This window comes from Chelonoidis abingdonii, chromosome 23 (genome assembly GCF_003597395.2).
Source record: "Chelonoidis abingdonii isolate Lonesome George chromosome 23, CheloAbing_2.0, whole genome shotgun sequence".
In the NCBI taxonomy this organism is placed as follows: domain Eukaryota; kingdom Metazoa; phylum Chordata; order Testudines; family Testudinidae; genus Chelonoidis; species Chelonoidis abingdonii.
This window is the reverse complement of record NC_133791.1, coordinates 17,345,865-17,363,022: the sequence shown is the minus strand read 5'-3', so window position 1 is coordinate 17,363,022 and position 17,158 is coordinate 17,345,865. Positions and strand designations below refer to the sequence as shown.

Sequence of the window (17,158 nt, the reverse complement as noted above, 5' to 3'; positions counted from 1 at the left end):
ATGCTCAAACTCTGGTGGCCCAGGGGAAATCCTTTAGTATAGGTCGCTGTTACCAAAGATCACTGTTCAGAGGACTTATTCTGAACACAAAGTCAGTTTATTCAGTACTAGTAAAAAGGGATTTTACTGTTCAAATGCCTCTGCCATAATTCTTAAACTCAGTGATATATTTGTAGTGTCAATGACCCTTTTTTAAACACAGCCCACCCATAGGCACCCCCGTCACATTCATCCCACCAAAGAGAGCCACTAGGTCTAAAAGAATTAGATGTAAAAAACTACATTCAACCACTGATAACTTCACTCCGCAGGGGAAGCAATGAAACCCATCTCCTCCTTTCAGAAATGCCTCGTTGTCTGACCTGTGACTTGTCATGCAGATCACCTGCTTCCTCTATTCAAAGTTCACAGAAAAGCCAATAGCTCTAATGCCCTTGGCTTTCACAGAAAAATCCAGTGCATGAGCTGACCACACAACAGAAGCTGGGAATTTGCAGATACGGAGCACACCGGGACAATGGTCCAAGTCAACATCTTACACAGAGCACGATCATTTGGCACACACATACCTATATGTATATACATGCTTACAACATGTTCAAAGGCAGTGAGTATAATCAAATATTTTTCCTATTTCTCCTACTTAGAATACCATTGCTACATAACAGAAGCGCTTAACATCTACCACATCCACTCAAACCTAAATTACCAATCACAGAACGAGTATTGGGATAGATTTTAGGGTGGATGATACGATGCACCATCCTTGCATTATAGTGTGTCTGTACCATTTCCCAAGCTCTGGCAGTTCACCTTGATGCTGCTGACCTGCAGCACTGCTTGCTATACAATCCTGGGCCTCACCTTAAGCAGAGACTGCCAAGTTTTGCAGTGGTTTTGTGATGCAGGCACATGTCTGATAAGGACTAGGCTAACACCACGTTTCATTTTCACATAGTGGCTCAATGTATATTCAAACCCCAGTCTCTACAGCTGAAAGGCCAGGGTACTAGCCCATTAGATCAATTTCTAGCCTCCCATATTTTGCGCAATTTAAATCAATAGATGCACGTACAAGTTTAACTTCATCTTGTTCAGATACAAAGAGATAATGGGAAAATACAAAAGCATTAGAGGCTGCCTGATGGATTCCCCATCAAACTGCAAACCAATCATTTGCTAATAGTGGCAGGTTAAGAGTTATTTAAACTCCACCCCAATCCAAACTCTTGGCAACTGCTGCTTTCAAGCAGCATCACAGAGCAGGCAATTTATTATTTTTTGAAGGGAGGTGGCAGCATTCTTCTCCTCTATTTGGTTTTAAAAACAAGCTAGCCAGACAGGCACTATGACGTCCGCACAGTATGTACTTTAATCATAGACCAAAATAATTTAAACTGTGCTTTCCTGCCTCTCTTTAGCAAACCATTTAAAGCTTCTGGAAAAGGAAGGCAGCTCAATTTATGCAAAAATGACAGTACAACTGAGAATTCCAGTTGTACATATTTAAAGGGCCAGCATCAATCCACCAAGTAGGATGGAAGACGAGGTCCATTAGAAGAAGTTGTGCTTAGAGCTTTTTGCTGGGCAGATGGCATGAGAATTTGAGAACTAAGGGTAGATTTTTCAAAAGCAACTAAGATTTAGGCGCACAAGTCCCACTGAAAGTCAAGCGGATTTCTGCTCCTAAGATCCACCCTCACCACTATCACCTAAAACAAAACAGAAACATTGTAAAACACTCCATTATATTTGAATACCTAGAGAGATGATCAACAGCACTGATTTCAAAAGTTATCTTATTTTAAAAACACATGTGTGTCTCTAAATTTTGTCTATTACTTCTATGCTATATCACAGCTTCTTATATAGTAGTCTGAGACAGCCAGGGTAAGATCAGCGGACTATAACCGAGAAGGCTGGATTCAATACGTAAATCCCTTCAGAGCAAAGAAAGGGTCAACTTGTTAACTTCACTAAATACAACGAAGAGCACCAAAACTCTGAGTATGTGTACAGCAGTTCCCTTCAAGGTCAGAAATAAAGAAAGTTTATCTGTCTCACCTTAAGAGGAAGGAAAAGAAATGGGCTCTATTTATATCCAACTTGCATTTCCCCACCACCTTCCCAAGGAAAATATTATTGCAAATTCTTTGTGAAGTCTCCTTAGTGGACCTGACTACTGGAGTGTAAGGACAGGCCTTTATATACAATGGTTTCCTTAGTGAAGGGTTCCAAAGCACTACAACAAACTGGTAAATGTTATCTGTACAGATCCCTTTGCTCACCCTTTGCAGTGCTGCAATTGCTGAGGTGCAATACAGCAGCTATTTAATAGTACTGTCCATAGACATGGCATTGCAATTCAGGACAGGAAATCACCACCACCACCACTAAAAATTTAGGGAAGCAAAACACAGTTACTAGAGTTAGAATTTAGTGAAGTCACCAGGCCTAAATCCCGACTCTTATGAAAACCATCTCTGGGTTTTTTCATGACCCTAAGTCATCAAAATCAGTTTCCATCTCCCGTGAAAGGCTGCCTTCCCAATAGTATACTGAACTCCTAACACACTGCAGCAGTGCTTCAGTATGGACACAGAGGAAATAGTGCTATCCACTAAATAACCAGCTACACTTCCTCCAACCCCTGGGGGGTTCTTAGAGCTCTCTTATCCATGTCTGACCTTGCTTAGCTTAAGAGAGCTGACAGCACCACAGCAACGGGTGGTAAGACTGCAAATTAAACCATATGTTCTACTGGGCCTACAATAACTGTTTACACTACCTACATCAAAAGCAGGAATAGATTTACACTGATATGTCAGTGCCAGTATAGACTATAGCTCCAGACCTTAAGAAACTAAATCCCGCATTCCTCTGCTCTGGCTCCCCAGCCCCTATGTCTGCAGTGAAAAAATTCCCATGGTTTTACTTTATATATTAAAACTGTACAAAGGAAAAGACATAGTCGGTCTTGTTCCTATTATAGTAAGACACCATATGGGTGAAAGCCAAGCTGACCACTCTTGAAGCAAGCAACACTATAGGTATGTTTTTCTGAGTTTCTCTCTCCCCAGGCCCTTGTACAGGTGTGAACATACCCAAGGATGAACATGCCATCTAGGCTGCTGACAGCTATTCAGAATTTTCCCAATGAAAATAACTTTATTAGTCCGTATTCTGGTGACATGATTCACTACTGAGAAAAAAAGATTTGGCATTTAGAAGTCACTGCAGAACCAAGTATTCCATCGAGGGATCAATTTTTCTGGCATAACGTATTACATTCCTTTGCTGTCTGCCATGACCTTTTGATGTAGCTATGAGACTGCATCAGCCATTTGTGTTTCACTAGATGAGTCACTGCTCTATTGTAATTGTATATTTTTAGATTGCACTACATTTGTATAATAGGTTCTTATTTATTCTGATCAAGACAAAAGCAGTATGACTAAAGCTTGCTTGAGTTTTATAATACACTTAGCAAAAATCAGACCTATACCATCTTTTAAAAAAAAGAATCCATGGATTTTTTCCTCCCTCCAGGCTTTAATGTAGGAATCTTTAAAAATATGGAACAATTGATTACCTGGAAGTCAAGAACCAGAGGTCTCTTCACCCACACTGAGACATTATCCAAAAATCTGACCAAGGACAGACCCAAACAACTTTATTTGAACCAGTTTTTCTGAATACAAAACATTTTAAAAACCCTCTGAACTCGCTAAGGGTTAGATTGGTGTGTGGGATGAGAGTTTAAACAGATACTACTGAGACACTTCTTGGGGCACTCAGGGCTGAGAGTCACATTATTACCACCTGCCTCTTACATGAGGGACTCCTGCCTAATCATCATGTCGGCCGCATTCTCCTCTGGGCTACACCGGCCAGCTTTGCCTGGCAGGTTGACAACAGCTGTGCCCCAGTCCCCATGTCCCTACAAAGTGTCCCCCTGGAGTATCCAGTCCCTGATCACTGCATACCCACAGAAATCCCAGATCCCCTGCTCCCAAAGGAACAGTGTATCAGTTCTACCATAGACCATCACTCCTGTATCATGCACAGCACTTGAGTTCAGTTACATAAAGGAACTGAAAAAAGAATAGAGATTCATATAAAAAGCAGACAGAGAGAGGGAAACAATTGGTTATGTATAAAATGTCACAACCTGCATTCTAAAGCCTAAACTTAACTACCAAGTTATCCTCCTGACTAACAAAACTTCTCACCCAAAGTTCTCCCCAATGTTTTCAACCAAGCCTGGCTGAGATACCTTTTCATGAAGCAAACTCGCTATCCATTTACTTCCTAGATGAAGGATGCCAGTGTGTGTCTACTCCCCTAAATATACCAGAACAGACCCCTCTAAAATTTTCAGGACTAAAAAAAAAGGAACTTGTGGGAATTTTCACAGCTTATATTTAGTAAAATATTCTCAAGTTTTTGCTTTGGCAGGGGGTTTTATTGGGTTTGGCGAGTTTCTCCCAAACCTGGAAATCTGTATCTAATCCCTGGCTGCCCCCTTAGCCTGTCTGCTAAAGGCAGCTTAGTAAATAGTGCCAGACGGGTGAGGGAAAGACGTAAGAACAGTGTGCAAGTCATCTTCAGGTGGTTTACTAGCACTGGTACTTAAAACTGAGGGGTGTGGGTGTGTGCATGGGTGCACACAAATTCCATATTCTGTGCATCATTCGCTTAATACATTACTACTTGGGAATATGAAAATGTTACGACTGACACTCAGAATCCTACCACTCACTTTATATTTACCTTTTTAAAATGAAATCCTGTTCCCAAGGGCCATCTCCCAGAGAGGCCAGAACCAGAACCAGAGATGTAGACGGACAGGGACTGAATTTTTGTTATTTGTTTGTAATTGCCTAGCACAATATGACTAGAACCTCTAGGAGCTACTGAAATACAAATTAATTTTCATTTGATTTACGTCCCTGCATGTAAACATTTTTCAGTTTTGTTAGAGAAATTTAGAGGTAAAGCAAAGATTCACTCCTAAACTAGGCAGCATCAGTTGAGTTATTGGTTTCTATGAACAAATCATATCAATATAAAAAATGTGATTGCTTCAGTACCTCTAATCTACAATCCTGCATGCTTTATATGAAGTAAAATATAGCTTAGCCTTCTCCAAATAATGCAGAAATATGTCAACATTATCTACTGCAGCAACCCTGCAGGGCCTGATGAAATGCATCCTAGAATACTCAAGGAGTTAATAGAGGAGGTATCTGAGCCTCTAGCTATTATCTTTGGAAAGTCATGGGAGACAGGAGAGATTCCAGAAGACTGGAAAAGGGCAAATATAGTGCCCATCTATAAAAAGGGAAATAAAAACAACCCAGGAAACTACAGACCAGTTAGTTTTACTTCTGTGCCAGGGAAGATAATGGAGCAAGTAATTAAGGAAATCATCTGCAAACACTTGGAAGGTGGTAAGGTGATAGGGAATAGCCAGCATGGATTTGTAAAGAACAAATCGTGTCAAACCAATCTGATAGCTTTCTTTGATAGGATAACGAGTCTTGTGGATAAGGGAGAAGCGGTGGATGTGGTATACCTAGACTTTAGTAAGGCATTTGATACGGTCTCGCATGATATCCTTATCGATAAACTAGGCAAATACAATTTAGATGGGGCTACTATAAGGTGGGTGCATAACTGGCTGGATAACCGTACTCAGAGAGTAGTTATTAATGGCTCCCAATCCTGCTGGAAAGGTATAACAAGTGGGGTTCCGCAGGGGTCTGTTTTGGGACCGGCTCTGTTCAATATCTTCATCAACGACTTAGATGTTGGCATAGAAAGTACGCTTATTAAGTTTGCGGACGATACCAAACTGGGAGGGATTGCAACTGCTTTGGAGGACAGGGTCAAAATTCAAAATGATCTGGACAAATTGGAGAAATGGTCTGAGGTAAACCGGATGAAGTTCAATAAAGACAAATGCAAAGTGCTCCACTTAGGAAGGAACAATCAGTTTCACACATACAGACTGGGAAGAGACTGTCTAGGAAGGAGTATGGCAGAAAGAGATCTAGGGGTCATAGTGGACCACAAGCTAAATATGAGTCAACAGTGTGATACTGTTGCAAAAAAAGCAAACGTGATTCTGGGATGCATTAACAGGTGTGTTGTAAACAAGACACGAGAAGTCATTCTTCCGCTCTACTCTGCGCTGGTTAGGCCTCAACTGGAGTATTGTGTCCAGTTCTGGGCACCGCATTTCAAGAAAGATGTGGAGAAATTGGAGAGGGTCCAGAGAAGAGCAACAAGAATGATTAAAGGTCTTGAGAACATGACCTATGAAGGAAGGCTGAAAGAATTGGGTTTATTTAGTTTGGAAAAGAGAAGACTGAGAGGGGACATGATAGCAGTTTTCAGGTATCTAAAAGGGTGTCATCAGGAGGAGGGAGAAAACTTGTTCACCTTAGCCTCTAATGATAGAACAAGAAGCAATGGGCTTAAACTGCAGCAAGGGAGATTTAGGTTGGACATTAGGAAAAAGTTCCTAACTGTCAGGGTAGTTAAACACTGGAATAAATTGCCTAGGGAGGTTGTGGAATCTCCATCTCTGGAGATATTTAAGAGTAGGTTAGATAAGTGTCTATCAGGGATGGTCTAGACAGTATTTGGTCCTGCCATGAGGGCAGGGGACTGGACTCGATGACCTCTCAAGGTCCCTTCCAGTCCTAGAGTCTATGAATCTATGGAAAAAAACCCACAGATGCCAATTCAGCTGCCGTGTATAGGCTCCAATTCATTAGCTCTATCCATGTCACTGCACCGAAGTCATTAGAGTGAAGCTTCTGTCATTTTGACTGCAGAAAGCTAAGAGGGACTGAATATTTAAGAAGAAAATTAGTTAAGTCTAAAGGGTGGGGTTTTAAAAAGTGCCCAAATGCCTTAGGAACACACATCCCACTGACTTTCAATAGTTGTGCTCCTAAGTCACTCAGTCACTTTTCCTCTTAACTTAGCATCAGAGGGTTAACAACAAATGGTTTATCACATATCTATACTTGTACACTGTTTATGTTGTCAGAACAGCATATTACACATTCATGTAACTTTTACCTAATTATAAGGCTGCGCACTACTGCCACATCTTGGGTCAAAGTACAAACACCTTGTACTATAAAGTCTCTGCAAACAAGACAGTAGCTGCTAGGGGTGAAACACACTGAATTACTGGATTCGCAGAGTTCATATTTCCTTTCTAACTGTGTACTTACTGTGTGAGAAGCGCTGTGTGATTGGGGTTCCAGGATAGGGATACGTGCGACTCTCCCACTGAATATTTCCTTCTTGGACTGCCTTGATAAAGCCATGATAACACTGATGTGCCACACCTAGAAAAGGGAGAAAACAATACTTTAGTATGCTTCTGGCACAAACTTATGATCACAAGACTAGGAAGGAGTTGTTCCTCTGTGATCAGCACTGCACAATTTCCAGAGGAAAACAAAACCCATAACCCATGCTTAATTCGGGTGTATTAAGTCATCTGTCTTGATGAACAAATAGTCCAACTCAGTATGGCAAATGCTAAGGGAGCAACAGGAATAAATGACAGTGTAACCATTTCTCCTAGAAGCCATGCATACTTGACTTCTTTTTGCAATTCCAGGTTGGGGAAGAAAATGATAAAAAGGTTAATAATTACAGTTAAATGAATGGATGTCGTCATAAGGCTGGTAATGGAGGAGCAGCATGGAAGGTGTAAGAAGATGGTTAGTGATCAGAAGGTAAGTCCTTGCATTTTGACAAAAGGACTATAACTGCTCCAGTGCAGGCCCACAGAGGATTCATGAGAGGAGACGACAGACAATTCAAAGCCAGTGAGTGGGCCCAAAGGTGGTAACTGGGTATAAATGATTTGCACAATTTTTCTGTTTTTAAGACTTCAACAGGCTGATGACAGAATAAATCCTTTGTGCAATCTAATCACATACACATTGTCTGTATCAGTTATCCTCTGCTGTCCAAAACCTGCACCTAGTTAGGGTAAATTACCAGCACTGTAAGATGACCATGTTCTAGATGAGTCTGATTCAGAGGCAAGTGCTTAGAGTCCGAAATAGTTTAGAGAGCTCAACAGCTGAAGACAGTGAGAATCTGGAGGTTTGGGGGATTATAGGTCAGTGTGCTGAACGCCTAGACTACAGTTAAGGAGGGTCTCTGCAGAGGATATACATGGGGGATATACAGGCTGGTGGTGAGAGACAAATATATTGACAAAGAAGCGAAGTAACAGCGACAGGACCAATGAACCTCCCTCAAAGCACAATGCAATACCACTTCATCTGCCAGCAGGAGCCAGATGCTGGAGAGACCAGGTGAGAGATGGATGTCGGAGATGTCTGAGTTTATAAATATCTTTTTGCGTTGGTGGTGAATAGGTGCTTAGTACACACTTTGGGGCATTAGAAAATAGGTGTTTTCAGATAAACAACGTCTGTGTTCTATGTTGCCACGCAAGCCTGTTGTGCCCTGATCCCCACGCATATCGTCTGTGCACAACTGCTTCTTTGCCGGATAAGCATCTGCCCGTTTGTTGAAATGAACCTTTGAGGAGTCACAATACATTATAATGAAGTTCTCCGAGCATCTTGGCTGCTACTAGCAACATTATTTTAAAATAAATTTACAATTAACCATTCCTATTAGAACATACTTTAATTAAAATCTGTTCATTTCTCACATCGCTAAAGGGGAAATTTAGCTTCTTCACCTGTGGCCACAAAGGCCCCCATGCAGAGCGGGACCAGAACCAGAGCTGCTGGTTCTGTATGTGGGGTGCAGATTTCTGCTGAGGGATTTGGCTCTGGGGATCCCCCAGATATTGCCCCCAGTGGAAGGAGAAGTGTCTACTAAAGTCTCAGGGCTGCAGTAGCTGTCACAGAGCAGCCTGGCAGAAGATCCATGGCCTGGAAACATCCACTCCTGAGAGCATTCACAAAACCTCCTGTACCAAGCCACAACACTTAAGCCAGATACAAGAGGAGAGGATTTAGTTCTTAAAGAATCTTAGCAAACAAATACCAGATTTGCCTACCAAGGGAATAGCTCACTGAGAGCTGGATTCTAGTTTCAGTTATGCATCGCTGTCATGGAGACTGGTCTATGCCCCAGACTGTCTCCTGGGAGTGACCCCTTCAGTGTGCCAGGCCCCAAGGACCCACACTGTTCAACAGGGGCAGACCTGTGGCCTCCAACATTGGGCTGGCGGCACCAGCATTCCCAATCTCTATTCATGGCTCCGTGCAGCAAATCCAGCCAAGCCAAACTCCGGCTGGAGGCTTGTACTGTGACCTTTCAGGGCACAATGATCTCAGGGGGTACGTCTACACTGCAGTTAGATACCCACTGATTCGGGCTCGCAGGACGTGCAGTCTGAGATTTGAGGCCCCTCCCACTTTGCAGGGTCCTAGAGCCCAAGCCTAGAAGTCTACACCACAGCCCGAGCCGCACGAGCCCACGTAACCTGGCTCGTGCAGGACTCTGGTTTTTATTTGCAGTGTAGACATTTGACTTGGTACTACATGACATTTTGATTAAAAAACCTAGAATATAAAATTAACATGGCACATACTAAATTGATTAAAAACTGGCTAACTGATAGGTCTCAAAATGCAAATGTAAACAGGAAAATAAGTGGCTATGGTTGCTAATGGGGGTGAGCAGCGGAGGGATTTTAAAGGAACCTAGCCAGATTTTTTTTTCCCTCCTTTGAGATGCTGGAGAAGCAGTGAAGGAGAGATACACTGAAGGCAAACAGATAAAAGGTTTTTCTAACAAGGCTTTGTTAGAAAGGATTTCCAGCTAGGCTTAGCTGGAGGGTAATTAACAGTTTGCAAAAGACAAGTCACAAACCAGTTTTTCTGGTTTCTCTCATTCTGAGAAGTCCAGTTAAAAGCTGTGGGGTTTTTTGTTTGTTTTACCTCGCAAACCAAGATAGCTCAGGTACAGCACGGAAACATGTCAAGCAAAGAAAAAAAAACCATACAACAGGAGCTTGAATTAGCCAAATTCCGGGCTGAGGAGATCCAAAAGGAACATGACAGACAGATGGCCAGAGATAAGGCTGCACACCAGAGGGCTATGGAGATCCAGAAGGAGGCCCAGAAGCATGCCCTCGAGTTAGCAAGGGCTAAGCAGGAGTTACCAGCCAACCCTAACAACCCTTCTCCAGGTACTGCTTTCCATCCCAGAAAATTCCCCACCTACAAGGCAGGTGATGATACTGAGGCCTTCTTAGAAAATTTCAAAAGGGCCTGCCATGGGTACAGCATCTCTACAGAACAGTACATGATAGAGCTGAGGCCACAGCTCAGTGGACCCTTAGCAGAGGTGGCAGCTGAAATGCCTAAGGAGTCTCTCAAGGCTAGCCAGGGAGGGAAAGGTTTTGGGGGGAAAGGGAGTGATCCAGACACTAAGAATTCTGGATGGTGGTAGCGATACCAGATCTAATTTAATTTTAAATGAAGCTTCTTAAGCATTTTAAAAACCTTATTTACTTTACATACAATAGTTTAGTTCTATATTACAGACTTATAGAAAGAGACCTTCTAAAAACGTTAAAATGTATTACCGGCACGCAAAACCTTAAATCAGAGTTAATAAATGAAGATTCAGCACAGCACTTCTGAAAGGTTGCCGACCCCTGCCCTATACTATTTAATATTTTTCTCAATGACCTGGAAGAAAACAAAATTGCTGATACAGTTTAAGGATGACAAGAACTGGGGGAAATGGTAAATAATGAAAAAGGCAGGTCACTGATACAATGTGATCTGGATCATAAGCAAGCCAAGCAAGTATTAACACAGCTAAACATATACATCTAGGAACAAAGAATGAAGGCCATATTCACAGGATGGGAGGGACTCTCTCCTGGGAAGCAGTGAGTCTGAAAAAGATTTGATGGACATGGTAAATAATCAGCTGATCAGCAGCTCCCAGTGCAATGCTGTGACCAAAAGGGCTAATGAGATCCTTGGATGCATAAACAGGGGAATTCTGAGTAGGAGCAGAGAGGTTATTTTACCTCTGTATTTGACACTTGTGCAACCATTGCTGGAATACTGAGTCCTGTTCTGGTGTCCAGAAGGATGTTGATATATTGGCAAATTCAGAGAAGAACCACAAGAATGATTAAAGGATAGGAAAACATGCCCTCTAGTGATAGATTGAGCTCCTTTATCTATCTTAAAGAGAAGGTTAAGGGGTGATTTACAATCTATAATCCCCTAAATGGGGAACAAATATTTGATAATGGGCTCTTCAGTCTAGCAGAGAAATATAGAACACGATCCAATGGCTGGAAGCTGAAGTTAGACAAATTCAGATTAGAAATAAAGGTGTAATTTAACAGTGAGGATAATTAACCACTGGAACAATCTACCACGGGTTGTAGTGGATTCTCCATCACAGAATTTTTAAATCAAGACTGAATATTCTTCTAAAAGATCTGCTCTAGAAAATTTTTGGGGAAAGTTCTCTGGAGGTCAGACTAGACAATGGTTCCTTCTGGCCTTGAAATCTAGGACAGTGGAGATTCTAGAACTTGACGAGATTTTCCCCAAAATTCTTACTGAAAGCCCTGTGCTGGGAAAAAAACCTGAGTATCATACTCTAGGATTTGTGGCAGGAAAATTTCAAACTAAAGCCCTAGATTTTTGGGCAGTTGGTCCCCAGGAGGCCACATTGGAAATGTAACCTGAATTATATGATATCAAAGCAGATATATCCTGACAAACAGGAATAATTAAGCATTAGAAAACAAAGCATTTACCTCAAGTGACCCTCTCTGCACTGTAGGGTACAGGTGAGCAACTGCTTTTGCTGTAGTCTATAGTAGCTGCTAAACTGACATGCCTGCTAAACAACTCCCCCCACCACAGTCCCAGCATTAAAGACTAACTAGTCACTCAAATGCATGCTGCCTGAAGTCACTCATCCCTGTTGTACACAGTACGCCTCTCCCACATTCTTTTTTCGGGTGAATCACTAATTTCTACTTCATTCCAGGCTTCTCCTTTATACCTTTAAGCCATGGTAACTGCAAGAACAAGCAAGCAGGTGACTGCACATCACATAACAGCAGAGGGTGAGAGTTTCAGATGAGGGGCTGACCGCTCTGCTGCTTGAGGAGTGCTGGAGAAGGGTTTGTTACCTCCGGTAACTTGATGTGCTGAAAGAATTTTGCATTGCTCGCTTCCAGAAGTGCTCCATCTGAACTATGACTGGTCAAACTCAGAGCAGGGGAGAGAATACTTAGAAGCGATACAGAGCTTTACATGTTCAAAGAACTCAGCAAACATCCGTTCTCGACCTTCCCATGAGGTAGGCAAGTACCAACTCCATTTTACAAAAGAAGATCGCACAAGAGCCAAGACTAGAAACTCAGGTACACCTGCCTATTTCACTTTTCCCGCCAGCAAAGAGCCAGCAGGAACTTTTGCACATTGTTGTTCAGCTCCGATCTGCATACTACAACGGCCAGCACACACCGCTCCAGAGACAGAGAAAAACCCTGCCCCAGAGGGCTTAATCTAAGGGTATGTCTACAACACTCATGTTACAGCATGGCCGCGGCAGCACTGTGACATGGGCAGTGTAGTCAAGCTTTATTGCTGGGGGAGAGCTCTCACAGGGTATGGCTACACTTGAAACTTCAAAGCGCTGCCGCAGCAGCGCTTTGACGTGTGAGTGTGGTTGCAGCACCAGCGCTGGGAGAGAGCTCTCCCAGCACTGCATGTACTCCACATCCTCTACGAGTGTGGCTTGCAGCGCTGGGAGCCACGCTCCCAGTACTGTGGCACTGTTTACACTGAGGCTTTACAGCGCTGTATCTTGCAGCGCTCAGGGGGGTGTTTTTTTCACACCCTTGAGCGCGAAAGTTGCAGCGCTGTAAAGCGCCAGTGTAACCATGGCCACACTGATAAAAAATAACCACTCCGAACGACCGGTGAGCTTTAACGTCAGGAGTGTGGCAGCCAGCAATAAAACGCTGTCCATACTGGCACTTTTCAGCGCTAAAACTTTTGTCACTTGGGTGGATGTGTTTTTTTCACACTGCTGAACAACTAAAATTTTAGCGCTGAAAGTTGCAGTGTAGACACAGCCTTAAAAAAAAAAAAAAAAAAAAAAGGACAAAGATGGAGGGTTTGGGACAGCAATTAAACAAGCTACTGAGTATCGGGATAAATCGGCACAGTTATTTTTGTTGTGGTTGTTTTTTAAGGGGGTAGAAGTAAGCTGAGGGGGAATTGCAGCAACGTGTCCTCCCCATCCACTCAAAATCTTTTAAACAGAGATGGGGATTTGTGCTTTACCTGCAAGTTAGGTATTTTACAGAAATACCACGTGGTGATACACAGCTTCCAGGCAGAGAGAAAAAACCTCTGCATTTTAGTGGCCCTCACCTCCACGAGACCAAGCAGGTGACATTTTCAAACTGCCAGATAAGGTGGGAGAAGGTGCAGAACTCCCTGCTCAGAGAATGCAGCACAGGTCATTTAACAAATGGGACACTGACGGCAACTGCAGGCCTAAGACACATCCCACAGGTATGACCAGGGAAAAAAAATGCAATGAAATAAAACACTGTGTGTCCTATAAGGCAAGTTTGCCTTTTACAAGTCAGGTCTCTCTCCCCTGACAGCTCTCAGCCCTAATCAAATCCAATACCATCAGTACAGTATTTACTGTTTGATATTAATTCCCACGTATTTTTCACTGTCCTCAACTTACTATGCTGCATATTTCTGTTTTGAAAACAACTGCCCTGTAGGATTCTGTACATTTATCCAGTCCACCCTGGGGCAAATCAAGGCAATTTAAATATCAACCAGGAAACCTTGATCTAAAACATTGATTTTCATCTTGTTTTCCATTAGTACTTTTTAATTATTTTTCTAAAGAAAGGCTGATTCTCATTAGCTGATAACCATTAAAACATACTGATTTTTCAGTTATAGTCTTTGCCCTAAATTTGATGCTTCTTTACACTAACCAGGCAGATACGCTATATCTATATGTATTTATTAAAGTAATTTGTAGCTTAACCTACACTTATTCAGTCTCAGTTTATTATATTAGAAAACGAATTGAATTAGAAATTGAAGCGAATGCTACATTTCTTATTTACTAGATGAATATTTGTACTTGTGTCAGGCTCCGTTTGGATGAAAATTTGAGAATTAAAAACGCACAAAAAGAGCATCGAGGGTGGTTTTGTTGTTTTTTTTAAGTAAAAAAATCTCTCAAATGTGCTGGATACATAAGAAAAAAGTTTATCAAAACATGTTTTGAATTTAAAACTAAATTTATTAAACAAAGGCAGTATTATCTGTAGTTAGTGAATGAACTGATTGTTTCCGGTCATCATGTCCTCTGGGATTTTAGAACTAACGGATCTCAACCTCACACGTAGTTTTCCTGCTTTTACAGCTCCCAATTAGTTTTACTTTGAACCAACTGCTCACTGAACTGAACTGAATTGGCTGAATAAACTAAATGAAGAAAATATTCTCTCTTCACCAGCAGAAGAGGCTACAGTTGTCAAAAGCGGCTTTAATACTTTGACAAACTCTGGTTCCAGGTGCTTAGTCAGTGACTTCCATCAGTCCAGTAGTCTGACTTTAAAACTTGCACAGCAAATATGTACTACTTTTTTATTTAAAAAGCTTTCAGATTATAGTAAGATTAAGCCTTAATTTAGGTTGTAAATTTCAAATAGGTTTATTATTAAAAATAAACCTGTATTTAAATAAAAAATTCATTTTTTAAAACGAATTGATATTTATCCACTCCTGGCCAGTCCTCATCATTCTAGTATCTAAACATCTTGTGACAGGGAATACAGGTAGTGGTCAGGGACATGGGAGCATTTTGTTTCTTGGAAACAAGACATTGGTTGAGGCATCAGCTGCTGGGGAAAGGAAGCATCCTCTCCCTCCCTTTGTTCTGAGCAGACACAGGTGAATTTAAATTTGGGAGAGGGTCTACCTAATTCATTGTACTTTATAGGGCACCTACTGCTACAGCATCTGAATGCCTCAATCTTTAAAGTATTTCTCCTCCCAACACCCTTGTCAACCAGGGCAGTGCTGTTATCCATGTTTTACAGAGCGGGAGCTAAGGCCCAGAGAGACTAAATGCCTTGCATAAGGTCACACAGGAAGCAGGTGGCAGAGCAGGAGACTGAACCCAGGTTAGCAACCTAATCCTTAGACCATCCATCCTCTGCATTTGGATTCCTCATCGTCATCCCAGCAAACCCTGAGAGTATCTACCTTTCCCACTGTAACTTATCCAATATCTGCCTGTACATCCAAGGATGATAGAGCACGTTTGCTGGAGGCTTCTGCTACAATGAGCAACACTGAAAGAATGCGGATATTTAAAACATCGGTATTACGCTTCGAAATTAGTATTACATTGAGTTAAACAGGAGTAGCTCATACCCTAGGGCTAATGTTCCAGGCTATCTGCAGACACAGGCAGATATTACTACATCAGTTTACGTGCAGTTCATATTATGAAATTTATCTTCTAAACCACAAAAGCCAGGGACTAAATTCTGTTTTCACATGAAAGCTTACATTCTGGACCACAGTTATGCAGCAATATGTGCAGCCACATTAAACATGGAGCCCTGGACCTGCTACTGCAAATGGAGGGCGGGAAACAATGCATACACCAGTACCTTGGGGTACTACAGAAGTAGTCAGCTGGCTAGTTTTATCTTGACATTTTTGACAAGCACAGTACATAGAGTCTGCCAGGTTGGTGTGGGACCAATAAGTAAACACTACACCCCACATTTTTATAGTAGATAAGAGACTTCACTATGAGTTGCTTTGCTGCTAGTCCTACCTGCACAGAATGAAGTGAACAGCTTTAGTTATTCTTCTGACATTAATTCAGTAAGCACAACAAGACTCTGCAACATCCAGATTAAGGTGTGGAGGGAAGGGCAAGCAACAGTGAGAGCTGAATTTTAAAAACACTGCAAAAAGATTGGACAGGAAAACTAAAATCTTTTATCCTTTCATTTGAGGAAAGACTTCACTGCTGCTGTCTGTACCTTTGATGAGGCGATACCACTGTTTGCAGACCAGGGCAGCGGTTTTGTGCTCCTGGTATGGTGAGAGGAAGGACAAGATGTATTCTAAAACCTCTTCTGGCAGCTCCAACATCAATCGGTTATGCCTGGTCTCCTCAACCTCCAGCTCAGCATGTGGCTCATCGTCTTGCTCCATTGGTCCTTCCACCACTGCTTCTTCTGGGTCCACAGCCATGAAACTGTCATCTTCACTGTCTGAGGAACTGGCCATGGCACTCCACTCCACAGCTTCAAGAAGAAGGGAAAAAAAAATCACATTAAAGATATGTAGAAATAGTGTGCTTAGAAAAGCCTCAGTCATGGATTTAGATATCAGATCTACACCAAGTTCTGCTTCAATAAACTGCAAGGCAAAATATTTTGATATTTCAGTCCTCTGAACTGTGATGTCCAAAGTCTGGTTCTGGGCAAAGGTCATCTATATTTAGGGTCAAATGTTCAACGTCTCTTCCCCCTACAAAACAAATGCTTAAGTACTGCCATCATTGAAGCAAAAAGTTTGTCTATGTTTGGAAAGTGAGTAAGCCACCTCCTTCCCTTACTGGCCTGCGTTTTGAGAGACTTGTTTTTTATCCCTCCATCCCAGAGATCCAGCAGATCCCCATTACAGCTCAAATGGCAAACCTGGAAATAGGACTTAAAAAACCCTAATGCAACTCTCCTCTCGCTCAGCAGCCTGAGGGCTGGTCTACACTACAGGATAAAATCGATTTTAGATACGCAATTTCAGCTACGTGAATAACGTAGCTGAAGTCGAATATCTAAAATCGATTTACTCACCCGTCCTCACCGCGCGGGATCGATGTCCACGGCTCGCCATGTCGATTCCGGAACTCCGTTGGGGTTGAAGGAGTTCCGGAATCGATATAAGCGCGCTCAGGGATCGATATATCCCATCTAGATTAGACGCGATATATCGATCCCTGAGCAATCGATTTTAACGCGCCGATATGGCGCATAGTCTAGACATGGCCTGAGAAACTACTCTCAGAGCAGTACCGTCAG

The 17,158-nt window shown here is 42.2% G+C and overlaps 1 protein-coding gene across 1 annotated transcript in view; it reads right to left on the bottom strand.

The window, feature by feature from the left end:
* FBXO42 (F-box protein 42) overlaps positions 1–17,158 on the bottom strand; it is a 96,119-nt gene that overhangs the window by 43,693 nt on the left and 35,268 nt on the right. Inside the window, exons 2-3 of the mRNA XM_032787582.2 lie at positions 16,115–16,381; positions 7,254–7,370 (exon numbers count right to left, since the gene is read on the bottom strand). Coding sequence (XP_032643473.1) covers positions 7,254–7,370; positions 16,115–16,364 — 367 coding nt within the window. The 5' untranslated portion in view covers positions 16,365–16,381. The remainder of the gene's footprint in view (positions 1–7,253; positions 7,371–16,114; positions 16,382–17,158) is intronic.